The 15,368-nt window shown below is 37.5% G+C and overlaps 1 protein-coding gene and 1 long non-coding RNA gene across 2 annotated transcripts; one reads left to right on the top strand and one right to left on the bottom strand.

Annotated features, from left to right (window-relative positions):
* Positions 1 to 3,492: 3,492 nt before the first annotated feature.
* Positions 3,493 to 5,718, bottom strand: LOC113355143. Its single transcript, XM_026597928.1, has 3 exons — positions 5,514 to 5,718; positions 5,296 to 5,386; positions 3,493 to 3,937 (listed from the first exon to the last, which is right to left on the bottom strand). The coding sequence occupies exons 1-3, from the start codon at positions 5,587 to 5,589 to the stop codon at positions 3,796 to 3,798; spliced, it is 309 nt and encodes a 102-aa protein (XP_026453713.1). The 5' UTR covers positions 5,590 to 5,718; the 3' UTR covers positions 3,493 to 3,795.
* A 1,880-nt stretch (positions 5,719 to 7,598) lies between these two features.
* LOC113360856 lies at positions 7,599 to 9,750 on the top strand. Its single transcript, XR_003364833.1, has 2 exons — positions 7,599 to 7,748; positions 8,312 to 9,750. It is a non-coding gene; the product is annotated as an uncharacterized LOC113360856 (long non-coding RNA).
* Positions 9,751 to 15,368: the final 5,618 nt, after the last annotated feature.

The following is a 15,368-nucleotide window of genomic DNA, read 5'->3' as shown; positions in this document are numbered from 1 at the left end:
CGTTAACAAAATCTTGTGGTGCTATTTACTTTACTTTGATGCATTATAATTATTTTATTACAATTAAAGTAAATTGCACTTGTAGGTTAATTCCAAATCACTTGATATTGATCCTATAGTAAATCGGTTTCGGACCGTAACTATTATCAAGTGAATATCAAGTTGTCGTATTGTCTCCACTTTTTCCATAGACGATCACACTTGGTATCGGACTTATAGGTTGGAACCAAAAATTGTGGTGTATTTGGGTACCCTTTTATTTTCACTTGTGAACCTTAGAGGTTTATGGGTGTTGGTATGGGACTCCATCTAGGATACCTTGTTGAGATATCATGGAGTCTTTTTGAATTCTTGAGTATGCGGTATGGGACGTTTGCTCAGAAGGCCCAAATTTTCTTCCGCGACCAATTGAAGAAACCTTGTGATTTCTGAGCATTTTGGTAAAAGGCTTTTTCTCAGGAACCCAAATCGGAGAGCTTGTCCACAATAGTTATTTTCTGAATTTCGGGAACGAAATTCTCTAAAGGGGTGGATATTGTAATACCCCGTGTTTATAGCATGGCTCATGCGCAAAGATGCGTCATGGCATGAGATGAAGCTTCACTGTACAAGTGACAATATCACACAAAGAGGGTACAAATTTTAAGTTGTATTCGCCAAGAGCCAATCTCGCACCAAAAGTACTTCAGGCCAGTTGGGTGGCTGGCCTATAATAAATTAGTGCCACAATGGCACCTTACGAAGGTCATTGGCCTATGGCCAATATCGCAACAAGCCAGAGAAGGTTGGCATTGGCAATGTACAACCATCACGGCTGGACATTGGAGTGTCATATGGACCAAAGTCGAAAATAAAGCCATAAGGGCCCTTCACTGGACCTTGCTCAGGAAATATTCAGCATCATGGCCGGATATTGGAACTGGCTTGTGAGCCAAAACTGAATGTACAACCATTACGACCGTACATTGCAGTTGGTCACAATAGTAATGTGCAACCATCACGGCCTTGGGATTCGGTGAAGTCATTTTCCTCCCCTAATGCAATTTGTAAAAATATCTTTAAAACATGTATACGGGGTAGTTGGTTGAAGATGCATATGCGGACCATGCACCAAGTAAGCTTCATAACTTACCCGAGCTGCGTAGCCTTGCCAATGAAGCATATTAAGCACGAGCATCATTATGCCATGCCATGGGACAAATATGCATCACTTGGATGCAGTTTGACGGAACGTCCTACAAGGACTAGGCCATTACCATTATTGCTTGGCCACGACCTTCCAAACGAGTTGGCTTAAGGTTCCGTCCCTTCGTGGATGAACTACGGTCTTTGCTTGATCCATTTAGAGTGGGGAAGGTTACGTAGGCAGCCGTAATAAATTGTAGCATTGTCGGTCCAACACTTTGTCGCTCATATCATCTAATTTAGAGATGATTGCGACATGTTGGCCTCTCATATCATCTGGCTAGGTAGTTCTACACAAGATATGATTGTGGACAAACTTGATGAGGCAAGTTGCATTGCATTCCTTTGACGATCATACTTCCTATCAAGGCGTTCGACTTAGGTATGTACCAGTGGCGCTTTCGACATGTCCTCAATAGTAACCTACATTGATATGAAAGTTAGCGGAGCTTGCATAACCCTAAGGAAAGTACGTCATGGGCCTGATTTATGTACCCTTGGCGCGAGGAAAACAAGTACATGCTTTCAGCCCAAGCAAAGTACGTCGTGATCCTAAGCTAAGTGAATAGGGGGTATTAAGCCCGGTATGGCCTATGTATAAGTTCAAGGAATGTCTTATGCCTGGAAAAGACTCGTAAGCCAGTGATGCATGTAAGGTGCATCGGACATAGCCTTCGAGGATTTAAAACCTTTGCAGAACATGAGTAAGTTAGAACAGTGTAGAAGTTAAGTTAGCTGCATCATGCTCCACGGGCATGCTCACATGGACAAATGGACGTGCATTTTCCTATCTTTAAGGCCCAGATTATCGCATCTTCATGGCGCATCAGGAAAGTTATGGCACGCGCGCCCTGGCACGCTAGGCGTAATTTTCTGGTCCGTGACACTAACAGTTATTTTAGACATTCTTTAAGTCATCCTCTGATTTAGAGGTTCTTTTAGAGGATGTAAACATCCTAGTCACCAGTATCTACGATTTTAATAGATTTAAAATTTTCCAATCAATAAAAGTTTTTGATGGTCGGAGATGCTTTTCTTTTATCCCCTTAATTTAAAGAGATTTTGATCTTATATTTGTAAAAAAAAAGACTAAAACATAGGATGCACATCACATTGACATTGGAGATGCTCTTACTTTGTCTAAAGAGTGTGGTGGTAGGGCAGACAAATAAAGGTAACTGGTTTATACTAAAACTTGGAATGACACAATTTCTTTTATTTTTTCCTTCAAATCAAATCTAGTATCAGTCGAAAGCCATCCGGTAATTATGGGGTGTTATTCAATCATATTAATTAAATATAAATCAGATCACTGGAATCTTAAGGGGAAGGTTCCAGGTCATAATGTTTGTTTTTAAATTAATGTTGTTAAAATTAACTCATCTGATAAGAATGGCGTCGAACAAGGTATCCCGTAAAATAAAGTTTCCTTGGAGCAAGGGTTATGAGATGCGAAATCTCACTCAAAATAAATGAGCTTGATCAAATTTGATCAAATTAGGTGCTATTATGGGATGAGAATACTCACTCATTCATCCAAATTCTTTCATATACTCTTTCATATGAAAGAGTAAGTGAAACTGGAAACTAAAGGCTAACATCATCCGTATGGAAAAAAATATGCTTGAGCAGTTGAAGATCTCTGTCAAAAATATTTTTGAGTTTTTTAATCTATTTAAAATTTCTTAACTCTCATTCAAAATTGGGAAGTTGTTGTTCAGCCGCTTCTCTTAATTTGCTCACCTCACGGTGAAAAATCCAATTTTCAAGCATGTCTTGCACTCAACTTGGTGAGTGTTTTTAACATCGATTCCATAGCCATTGATCTTACGAACAAACTGCGGCAACATGTTGCCCGGTTTTCAATCTATCTTAATAGTTTTGATAAAAAGTAAGGGGTAAAAAAGAAAGGAGGACGGATATGTATAAAAATTCATATGAGTAGTTTTTTCATCTAAGATTTAGGTTTCACGGCTTATATGACTTTGGATGAGTACTTTTTATCTGCCAGCCAAATAAACAACCTTGATATGGCCGAGTTGGTCTAAGGCGCCAGCTTAAGGCCCTGCTCCGAAAGGGCGTGGGTTCAAACTTCAAATCCCACTGTCAACAGTTACTTTTTCTTTTTGTTATTTGGACCAACTCTGCTTATCTACTATTGCTTCTCTAGAGCAAAGCAGGATACATTTCTGGGTTTTGATTTTCTCTCTGAGATTTTATGATCAATTGTTCTTGGCAAACACATAATCATCTCTTTGTACATAGAAAAATGCATTGTCTAAACACCTGTAATTATATCAACCTATCTTCACTGTATCAAGGAAATTTTATTTGACAACAATTATACCTGCCTTGTTCCAATGGATGCTTAAAAAACCGAAAAATTAACACTGTAAAGAGCAGGCAAACAAAACTATTTCCTCTTCTGCGGAGAGTTTATCCACAGAAATGAATCCATTACAAGTTACCACAGCCATTTTTTAAGAATAAAAGTCATATAATCTTTTATGGATTTGTTTTACTACCCTGCTGCATAAAACGTACTAAATTTTCTTAATAAAGGAGATTGGGAATTTGGGATGACGTCTTGGCACATCAAGCTTTTTGGCTTCAGTCTTTATGCGTATGTGAGTGTTCCATTGGAGGGAGGAACTTTGCATAACGTTTTGCTTTGGCTCCTGACTTGTGGTCGTAATACTCGACAACTGCTGCTCCTGCTAATGCTGCCAGTGTGAGAGCTTGTGCATGCAACCTGTATTCAAGCAACATAAAGAAAATGAGAAGACATATTTTGATGCAGAGATTATTAAAACAGAATAATTTCAATTGTAACAGGAATCCTTGATACTAGGATGAGAGGGGCATTTGAAACAACAACAGAGATGAAGAAAGATCTTCAAACCCAAGTACATTACTGGAAGGTCAATGATCATCTTTGAGGAAAAAAGCTAAACTGCTTAAAACCTAAAAACCCCGAACTAATCAAAGAGAGGATAAGATAATAGTAACACTGAAATAGGTCTACAACAAAACAGTGACAAGTAGATTTAAATAGAACAATGGAGATGTCAAAAGTTAGTTTCTTGGAACAGAACACATCAACTTATGGTACTACATGCCAATAAACAAAATAAGTTATGGTACTACATGAAAACATATCTGTGTAGACAGTCAGAGAAGGAAAGCAACAAGCATCAATATCGGTTCTATTGAGATTTACATTGAATTTATATAGGAAATAACCAATGATTGTCAACAACTCAAACCAACACAGTTATTCGAAAGAAAAACAATGACGTGAGTTCTTCCAAATTTAAGTTCCAAGACAGATCATTATGTCCTAGGTTTAACGAGCAAGACAGAAGTATAACCAAAAAATGGGAGGGCAAAGAATCTCTCTAAAGCAGATAGAAGAAGCTAATGAAGAAGCGATACAAATTACTTGCGTTAATAAGAGATGCCCATGTTTAATCTACTTCTTTTTAAGATTCCTTGAATAAAATACCGCCCATGCAGCATTACAGCACTTACTCTGTACACTTCTACATGACTGTTCTTGTCAATTCTTGCATGCCTAAATCACAAACTCTGTCACTAATGTCACTGTTTAACTTGATCACCTGGCCCAGTTGTTGCTCTTACTAGATCTCTTTCTTTCCCTTCTTCGAGTCAAAGGTCTCAGGGCGGTTCTGCTCAAATCAAGACATTCACGAGAAGCAGTACAATGGCTACCAGACTACCCTAAATCATTTTAACCCCCCACCTAACAAACTCATAGGTAAAGACACCATTTCCAAGCAATACTACTCCTTGAAAAAAATTGTTACTGCAACCCAGACGAAAATGAAGTAAAAAACTCAAGTAATCAATTTTTCAATATAAACCCATGTAATCAAATACTACTCCAATGCGATCAATAATACAAAGATCGCATTCATCAAAAAACCCCATATTCCTAATTAAATTCCCAACCCCAGTTCCAGTTTCAATAACCAACCAAATTCAATTCCATAAATTGAAAACAAATGTAATATTAAAATTAGGGTTATTCAAAACAAAAAAAAAAGGAAAAAAAGAAGAAAAAAAATCAAGAGGAATAAAAATGGATACCTAGCGTGAATGATCCTGACACTGTTTTTCATACCAGGTTGAGACCAATTGTACGCAATCGAACCTGCTAATCCACTTAGCCAAAGACATCCTGTTTCCATTCAACAACCCAACCCAATCAAAACGAAACAAAACCCACCATTAGAAACATGAAATTTCATTACAAATCCAGAAATTATAACAAAAATAAATAAAATAAAATCTGAATTCCGGTTTACCTACGGTTCGAAGCTTGTGATCGACAACCCATTCCCTGACTGAATCAATAGTGCTTTTCTCGTTAGTTGCAGACATTTTTTTCTTGAACGAAAAGAGAAAAAGATATGAGAAAAGAGAGAAAGCGAGGTGTTAGGCGTCGGTTTAATAGTGAGCGAAGGGAACCAGAAAGAAAGAAGAGAAACACGAAACGAGGACCTAATAGACACTTGGTCAGAAAGGTTTTACTGTGGGCGGTTTCGTCTGGGAGAAAGGGTCCACCTAGTCATTTACAAAGCAACACTCACGTGCTGTCTCTTACAAAAGCACACTTTGTTTAAAAATCTAGGTGCTGCTGCCAAATGTCTACACGAGTTCAGTAATGTACACACTACTATGAAGGGCGTATATTTGACATTTATTTTTGATTGGTTGATTAGTAAACTGTTGGGCTCGTTACTCTCCATGTTTAGAATCACGATTCTATTATATAACTACCTAAATTAAATCAACGGTGGAGATCGAAATGTTACGTGTACACTCTTTAAGGAGTGTGGACAAAATTAGACTCAATGTCTGCGGTCTCTACTCAGCGTCATGAAAAGTTATTTGGGAGGAGCAAAACCCTAATTAGCAATTCGGGATTTGGGAAGAAGTTTGGAAAAACAAACGTACGAGAATTATACAGATTCGGATTATTCGAATTCGGTCAAAAAGCTGGCCAACAGTTCGGAATATGGCAATAGTTCGAAACGACATATATTCGTGTATAATTCTCTTTACGGATATGAGTTCGGAATTGAAAACTCGGCATACATCAAATTAATAGGAATGACATTTTTAAGGTTAATAGAATAAAAAAAATGATTTTAACCAATTATTCTTTTATATAGATTAAAGATTATTCAACAACAAACAAACATCTCAGGACTTGGAGTCCTACTCCCCCAAATTAGGGGTCACAGGTTCGATCCTCACCACCTATATCATTTTAATCACCTATTAAAAAAAAAAGGAATTCTCGAGTCAGTGACTAACCAGCAGTCCGAATTCGTCGAACGAATTACAAGCAAATCCGAATTATTCACGGAAAATTCGAATTATCCATATAGTACGCGCACCTGGTCCGGGGTTTTAATAGTTCGGTCATATCATTCGTATTCAGTGAGTTCGGTTCGATTAACGAATGATTCACCGAATTACTAACTAAGAGCAGGACCATCAACAAATGCAGATCCGGAAGAGGCGGAAGCTGTAGGAATTTTTCATGCAGTTTATTGCGCGCAAGACAAAGAAATTAAACATTTCAATATAGAGCGCGATCGCGAAATACTTTTTTTTTCTTTTTGTATCTCAATGGGTACAATTCTAAATTATCCCGGCGTAACAAAAGCCTGTTAGATGAACCTAACAGGATAACATGTTTATTCTCAAGTTTTTTTAGGTTTTCATTATGTCCCAGGAATGGGAATGTTGTAGCTCATTTTCTTCGTTGTCTTTTTATGGTCTAATCTACTTCTTTTCCACGCATCATGTACTAATGTTAACGTGTATCATGATTATTTTATTTTTTTTATTTTATTTTTTTGAGTTGCTTGAACGTGACTCGGTTAGTTCTGACTGAAATCACTTGACTTATTCGGATCTGAATAAATGTGTTTGTTTTTTGACTCAAAAATACGCGAGTCAGTGGTTTGGTACCAAAGAAAATCAATAAAGCAACGAGTTCCATTAAAAAGAATCTCCCAAACAAGAACACGACAAGAGATAACATCTTATCGAGGCATGGAACAATTGTTGAAAATTTCAAAAAAATTGCTAAATTACTTGTAAGGCCTTAAAACTTTTTCTCGGGTTCAACTAAACCCAATATGCGAATTCTGCTGTTGAAGTGCCTAGAATTCTATTCAAATATCCTTTTGACATTTCTAGGTTATGTCACTAACATATTTTAGGGCCTAAATAAAAGAGTCTGCCCTAGTCAAAACTCTTGGGGTGCTATTATAGCAACTCATGAAATTAGCCACGTGTGGCCCCTCTCCTAACTTTTTTTCTTCTTTTAATAGGAAAGAATACACTAATAAACTTTAAATTACATAATAGGAGTATTCCATCATCTCCTAACTTTAAACGGAAAGAAAAATAAAATAAAATGGGGGACATCTTTCTCTGGAAATCTTGGATGAGGAAGCGTTGTAAAGATTTAAGTGCATGGAGTTGTTGACGATGATGTTGCTGCGATTGTCTTAATTTTCGAGGTGAGTGAATGTGGTATTTGGAGGTATGAACATCTTTTGATTTCAGTTCTTCCATATTAAAGTTCTAATTCAATCATACAAGTAGTTTTGGTTAATCGTCGAAGGATAATGATTATTGTCCATGTTATTTTGATGTTTATGATTCATACCTAGTTAGAAAGTGAAATTAGGGTTCTTATGAAAGTTGGGGATTTTCCTCATATATGTTCATAATGTCATATTCATGGTAAATGGTTAATGGTTTTGTGTATTTTCACCCAAATTCAGATCTTAATGAAGAGATTTACAAACTTGACATTTTTTTCACTTGTAAACCCTAGAAAATCTGTTTTCCTTTTATTGATATATTGAGATCCAGTGGTTGGATTTCAATGAAATTTATATATGTAATACTTCGTTGTGTAATGAAAGTCCTATAAAATTTTGAAGAAGATACAATCACTGTAGGTATCCCTAAGTGTAAGCATTCTGCAGGCTAAACTGCTGGACAGTTTCGCTGATTTAGTCATTATTTTCGGAATGGAGGATGAGACTCTGACTTAGTTATCGCCCATGTTGTGCAGATGGTTAAAATTGAAGAAATAAATCCTTGTTGGTCTGTTGGCTTTTGTTGGTATCCTTGAGTATCTTGTTATAATGGACCCAGTAAGCATATCACACTTTCATTTAAGATTTTATAACTTTGATGTAACTTGCGTATCTCATTCATATAGGTTATGGGTTTACAAGGATCTCATCTCGATCTCTTTGCATATTTTGTATGTATATGAATGTTTCATTTTTCGGAGGTGTCATTTCTACTTTATGCCCTTGAAATATTCATATTAAATTTGGAATTCTAGGTTCTATATAAACATCTTATAATGAGAAACTTATATGCACTTTGTGCACATTATACTTATATGGGATTGTAGGTGATCACTTTTACTGTTTGGTTTACTGATGTGACTTGCTATACTAACCGACTGTACTTGAGGTGATATGTTCCAGTAGAGATTCTGCGTATCAATTATGGATTTTAGTTGTTCTCCGAGTGTTTTTCTTTATTTGTATGTCATCATAATATTCATAATACGTATGCATGGATTCTCGGAAGCGAAATGACTTTTGATCTGTTTTTATTATGTACCCTTAGTAAGTTTACGGCCTCTGTTCATTTCATTGGGTTAACTTAGCTAAGTTTTAGCGAATTCATTTAGTTGGAAATGAAGGAAAATGTAACTATGTTTTGATTGAAAAAAAATTGTTTCTAGCACGTAAGGGAGTCTATGGTTGGTGCTAAAATCACCGGTTCTACCGTATTAGATGTCTACTCGGTGAACTATTAGAAGGGCTAATAACAACGAAAGCTCGTTCGCTGTTTCATTTGGTATCACTTGTTAAGCCCTCTTATATAGACTAATACTTCTCATCTGTTTTGTTTGGTCCAAGTTGAGTACAGTGATGTGCATCATTTCTTGTTGGTGTGTTTTATTCCAAAACTACTTCTATGGTGTTATGGGTGAAGTTTATATGGTAAAGACCTGCATAGCTTTATGGGGTTTTGTCAGTAAATATATCTTAACTGCCAAAGAATAGGGCCGGTCTGTATACAGTGATGTAATTATGAGAAGTGAAGTCTTACTGTGGATGGATATATTAAGTATTCGTACAGATAAATAGGAACTCTTGTTTTCATTTGTAACATCTTGTTGAACTAAGTTTGATGAACCAAGGAAATAACAACATAAATACCAGGATATCATGACTATTCTACATTGAATTATTGAGGTACTGTGAGTGGACAATTCTTTGACTATTTGTGTGAAGTTGAGAAAGTCTTTCATTTTTACACATTGGAGGTACAGGGTGCAGTATGTATATGGGATGTTAGTTTGGATTAAATATTAGGAGACTACCAATACTAATGGTTTTGTTTGTATCTTAGTTTGCACATCAAGGATAATGTTTATTTATGGTTGGTTCACGATTTCAGTATAAAATTTATTTTAGTTGTCGGATATGGATATCTGCGAGTCAGGGGCATGAGTATTTTGGGAAATGTGTATTTTATTGGGCATCCTTGCCTTACTTAGAGTAGTGCTTTACTCGCAATTGATTGATGTATACTGCCGGTGGAACAAGTTTACTTGATATTTTATAAGAGATAATTGCTACTCTTGAAGGTAGTTTATATTATCTAAATAAATGAATGATGAACTACGGTCGTGCTTGATCCCTTCGAGTAACGGAGAGGGTACGTAGGCAGCCGCTATACGGCTCAACACAACTTTGCAAGGTTGTTCATATCGTCTGAAAGGAATTGGTTACTGTTTGACAGTTCATACCATCTGAATTCGGAGATAATTGCAACCTTGACAAATATATATCATTGGCAACTGGCCAATGGTGGCTGGTAACCAGAACTACCTTGACGTTGGCAACTGTTAGTTTTTGGCAACTGGCCGTCTGTGAATTTTGGAAACTGGCCGACTTTTATTACTTTTTTTTGGAAATTGGAACACTTGTGGAATTTTATGAGTATTATGGTATGTGACATATGCTCATAGAAGTCTAACCTTGAGACCAATGAGATTTCTGTTCAGCAGGATCTCAAGTTTGTTGTTTGGTAAGAAATGATCCTACCTACAAATGTAAGGATTTTGTCCATGAACATTTGTTATTTTTTTTACTTGAGTGAGGTTTCAGGGAGTCGGAGCTTGCCAAGCGAGCTGTAACCCGACCCATTGGAAGCTAAATTTTTTTTTGACCAGTCACATTACTAGAGTGCATGCATGACTTTGTGTTTTCGGTTTCCTGTGGTGAGGAAGATCTTGTTCACCTCAACACAACTTGAGTGTGTTGGAAATGCATCCACACCAAAAAGCCCTAGTAAATGCGGTGAGGAAAGTAAAAGAATTGGGGTGCACATATTATGTTGGGTAAATTGTTGTGTATGTGATAGATTATAGAACTATTGAAACCTGGAAACATGGACTTCCACGTACTGGCGTAGCTGTTATCGTTCCGAACCGCAGTACATGTACCATTGTAGATATATTTTTTGGTACACATACCTGGTATGGATACCAAAAAGTTCTGTTAACTCGTTAACTTAGGAAGGTACACGTACCAGTACGCATACCAAAATTTCTTGATTTGTTTCGGTCTTAAAAGTACGCATACCCAGTACACGTACTGTGCCAGAACTGTTTCACTAATTGGGTTTGGTAAACGTTTACCTGTGTACATATACCGACCCTGCCAAACATTAGCACATACATTCAATCTATAAACGTGATCAAACTTCATGTTTGATGCCTTGATCAATAAATTCATATTTTCCGCTAAGTGTTTTGGTGAAAATCCGAGTATCATTATGATTGGTTGTTTAAATATATACTTGAAGTTAAATATCCAATATTTTTGAAGTCCCCGAGTGGACCCTTTTCACTATTTTCGCTGATTTCTATTTCTTTTTCTCAGATGACTCCAAAACGCATATAATACTCAAAACAAACGTAAAATATATAATTCATAAAAAAAATAAGAAAGAAATCATAACCAGTTGATAATAAATCAATGTGTTTATGACATCTATCAGGATCCCTAAACAAAAGTCTCACACTAGATGCTCAGAAATCACAAGGTTTCTTCAGTTTGTCGTGGAACATCAATTAAGATTTTTTGAGCAAATGTCCCTTACCGCATACTAAGGAATCCAAAAAGATTTCACAAGGTATCTTAATTGGCTAGTTGCCAAAAGGATATCTCAACAAGGTATCCTAGATGGCGTCCCATACCACCACCCATGAATCCATATGAATCACAAAGTTGAAGATGTCATCGAAATAAGGGGTCTTAGTGCAGTACTGTGTGGAACAGAATCCAGTTTCCCATCGTCCCTAACCACCATCCAGGTCGCCACTCGTAATTGGGATGCTAGCGCTAGTTTCAAACGTGTGGGGATAATCAGTCCTATTCTCTTCCTACTGTTCAGAAAGATCTTCCGGATATCCACTTGTAAGTGGGGACCATTTAGGCCAGGAAAAATTACAATAATTAAAAAAGCTCAACTCGATTCGCAAAGTAACTAACATAGTAGTTACAAACTCTTTCCATCACAAATGTTGGCATACTCTCCAACTTTATGTTTTCCTTTGTAGGAAAATATTCCCTAACAATCCATTCACGTACAGTCCCTAGAGTTATCTCGGAACTTACTCTGATACCAACTGTGATGGACCTGAAAATTATCCCTAGCGCGTCAGGGCGCGCAGGCCATAACTTCCACGATGCGCCATACTGATGCTACTTACCGGTCCTTAAATCTAGGCAAATGCATGTCCATTTGCCTTTGCAATCATGCTCGTGGATCATGATGCATCTAACTTAGCTTCCATACCGTTCCAGTTTACCCTTGTTCTGCAAAGGGTTTAAAGCCTTGAAGGCTATGTCTGATGCACCTTACATGCCTTACAACGCTCGATGTAGGAAATTTATCACTGGATTTCCTATCTAGCTGAGTAACCGTCATACGACCAAGTCTTTTCCAGGCATAAGGTATGCCTTGAACTTAAGCATAGGCCATTGCAGGCTTAATACCCCATCTTCACTTAGATTAAGCATTGCTGAAAGCATGCACTTCTATTGCTCGTGCCAAGGGTGCATCATAAAGGCTCATGTAGTACTTTCCTTAGGCTTATGCAAGCTCCCCTACTTGCATATCGATATGACTTATTTTCTTGGCCATGCCCAATAGACTATTGGTACATGCCTACGTCGAATGCCTTGATATGAAGTATGAGCATCCAAGGAATGGAATGCAACTCGCTTCATAAAGTATGGCCATAAACATATCTTGTATCAAACTGCCGAGACAGATGATATGAGATGCCAATATGCCGCAATCATCTTTAAATTAGATGATATGAGTGACAAAGTGTTGGACCAGCAATGCTGCAACTCATTGCGGATGTCTACATACCCTTCCCCACTCTAAATGGATCAAGAACAAACCGTAGTTCATCCTCGAAGGGACAACAACTTGAGCCAAACTCGTTTGCAAGGCCGTGGCCAAGAAATAATGGTGATGACCTAGTACGTGTAGGTCGTTCCGTCAAAATGCATCCAAGTGATTCATATTTGTCACACGACATGGCGTAATGATGTGCATGCTTAAAATGCTCCATTGGCAAGGCTACGCAGCTATTAATGAGGCCTAAGTATCATTCATATTCTTTCGGCAAGCTATGAAGTTTACTTGGTGCATGGTTCGCATATGCATCCTCAACCAACTACCCCTCCCTATATATGTTTACTTGACATTTCCACAACTTAGGAAAGGGGAGAGGATTGACATGCCTTATTTACTATTCATGGACGTTGCCATTATTTATGAACAACCGAAAATGATTATTGGTTTTACTTCAATGTTGCACAATAATTGCGCAACACTCGTTCTGGCTATTGCACAATGATTGTGCAACATTTACTCCAGCATTTTGCACAATGATTGTGCAATATTCACTTGGTCATACTTCTCTAGCCTGATGCACAAAGATTGTGCAATATCGACCATAAGCCAATCGTCTGCATAATGCGCGATGTTTGCGCTACATCTCCCAAGACCATCTACCCAACTGGCCTAATGCATCATGATGATGCGACATTGGCTCTTGGAAAATATTCATCTTAACACGATAGAAGCTTGAGGTCAAGCTTCATCTCATGACATGGCGCATCTTTGATCATGCACCATGCTAAAAACTCGGGGTATTACATCTGGTTTGTAAGAGTGCCGGATTGATTTTAAAAGGGCAATACACTACAGGAAAAGGGGTGTATTGCAACATGTCACAAATGTGGCAACAACCCATATTTTGTGTGGCTATATCTTTTTGCCACATAAAAATACTTTGCCACACCCGTGGCAACAACTTGGGTGGTAAGAAATAGTTGCCACCCCTTTAAGGCACAGTGGCAAAAGATGGATTTCTTGCCACACCAAATTGTGAGGCAATAACATGAGGCAATATGAATTCTGTTTTTCTTTTTTCTTTATTTCAAATTTTAATTATTTATTTTAAATTTTTTTCCACATGAAATTGTGAGGCAATAACGTGAGGAAAAATATTTATTACTATTTAATATAAAATTATTTTGAATTACATTTTATTCAAAAATTATTTTGCCACACCATTGTCGTGGCTATGAATGCGGCAAGGAAAATCCTGATGCCACAACTTGTATGTAGCTAAAACTCATTTACTGATTTACTAGCCATTGTAATATTATGTTTTAAATTATGCACGGTAACAAAAAAACAGTAAAACAATAACAAAAAGTGAATCCAAATAAATAATTTAAGTTCCATTAAATAAAACTAGTTGTCACAAGGCATAGAGAATCCCACTACCATAAAAAAACAAAGAAATTACACAATCAAAACTAAAGAAACCTAATAATTCAAACTTGGCCTAGTCCATGTTAAATCAACTCTCAGACGGCCTAAATATTCAATCCCAGACGTTTTTTTCCCGTTCCCTGCGTACCTGCTAAACAAACCAAAACAGAGCAAAAAGAATATCAACAAATGTAGAGAATCATCATGTCTAATGGAACATCAACAAATACCTTTATTATCAAGGAAGAGAGACTTACAATTATTTTGAGGTTTGTTGAGTTGGTCCCTGGATATGTAAAGAGGCTCCGCAGGTCCAAAGAGTAGATCCTCAGGTTTTCCAGGCTGCTCCCCAGGTCTTTGGCGCTGCTCCAATGGTATGAAAGGCGTCTCCCCCTGTGTGTTGGGATTCTCCCCAGGCCTGCAAAGCGGCGAAGGTCCAAAAAGTTGCTCCTCTGGTATGCCAGGCTGCTCCCCAGGTTTTCGGCGCTGCTCCAAAGGTATGAAAGACGTCGGCCCATATGTATATAGTTGTTCCCAAGGTCTGTGATGATGCTCACCAGTTCTGAAGAGGTGATCTGAAGGTCCTGAGAGTTGCCCTGATCTCGTAAATAGGTCTGGCCTGCACAATCTGACATACTCCATCATTTGGTTCTGACGCATGTTATGCTCCTTATTTTGCGCTTCCATTCGCCTCTCCCATTCTGCATCTCGTTCTTTCATTTTCCTCTTAAATTCTTCCTCTCGCTCTTTCTTTTCTCTCTCAAAATCCTCATTTCTCGAGTATTCCAGATGGCATCTTTGAGCTCTTATATGTTTATGTCTGTTTGTAGGTACTACATTTGCATAGACTTCATTACTGATTGACTGTTGGTTACCATCTTCATCCAAACCGGATTGTTCCCTCAGTTGGGCCTATGTATATCAGGAAAAATAAAATAGGCAAAAGGATCTTCTATAAGCAGAAATTCATGAACTTTGCTAGGAAACCATTCCAATAGACTTACAATGTATCCTTGTGAAAATGGGTCCAAAGCTTTTCCACTGACTTTATTTATATGGGTTTTAATGAACACGTCACCATCAATTGGTGGGTTCCCTCCGTTATATCGAGCCTAAACAAATTCATCCACAAAATGATTAATGATATCCAATAGAATTATATAATTAGAATTCTACCAAAACTTAATAGAAGAAAAAACTGGTTTAGTACTATCCAATGTTCACTAGCAGTTAAG

This window comes from Papaver somniferum, chromosome 3, assembly GCF_003573695.1.
Source record: "Papaver somniferum cultivar HN1 chromosome 3, ASM357369v1, whole genome shotgun sequence".
Taxonomy (NCBI): domain Eukaryota; kingdom Viridiplantae; phylum Streptophyta; class Magnoliopsida; order Ranunculales; family Papaveraceae; genus Papaver; species Papaver somniferum.
Note: the sequence above shows the minus strand (reverse complement) of the source record. Positions and strands in the feature narration are given on the sequence as shown.

Coding starts and splice junctions, on each gene's coding strand:
- LOC113355143 (XM_026597928.1), bottom strand. CDS start 5,589: ATGTCTGCAACTAACGAGAAAAGCACTATTGATTCAGTCAGGGAATGG. Junction 5,387..5,513: donor TCACAAGCTTCGAACCGTAG/GTAAACCGGAAT, acceptor GAATGGAAACAG/GATGTCTTTGGCTAAGTGGA. Junction 3,938..5,295: donor GTCAGGATCATTCACGCTAG/GTATCCATTTTT, acceptor GCTTGAATACAG/GTTGCATGCACAAGCTCTCA.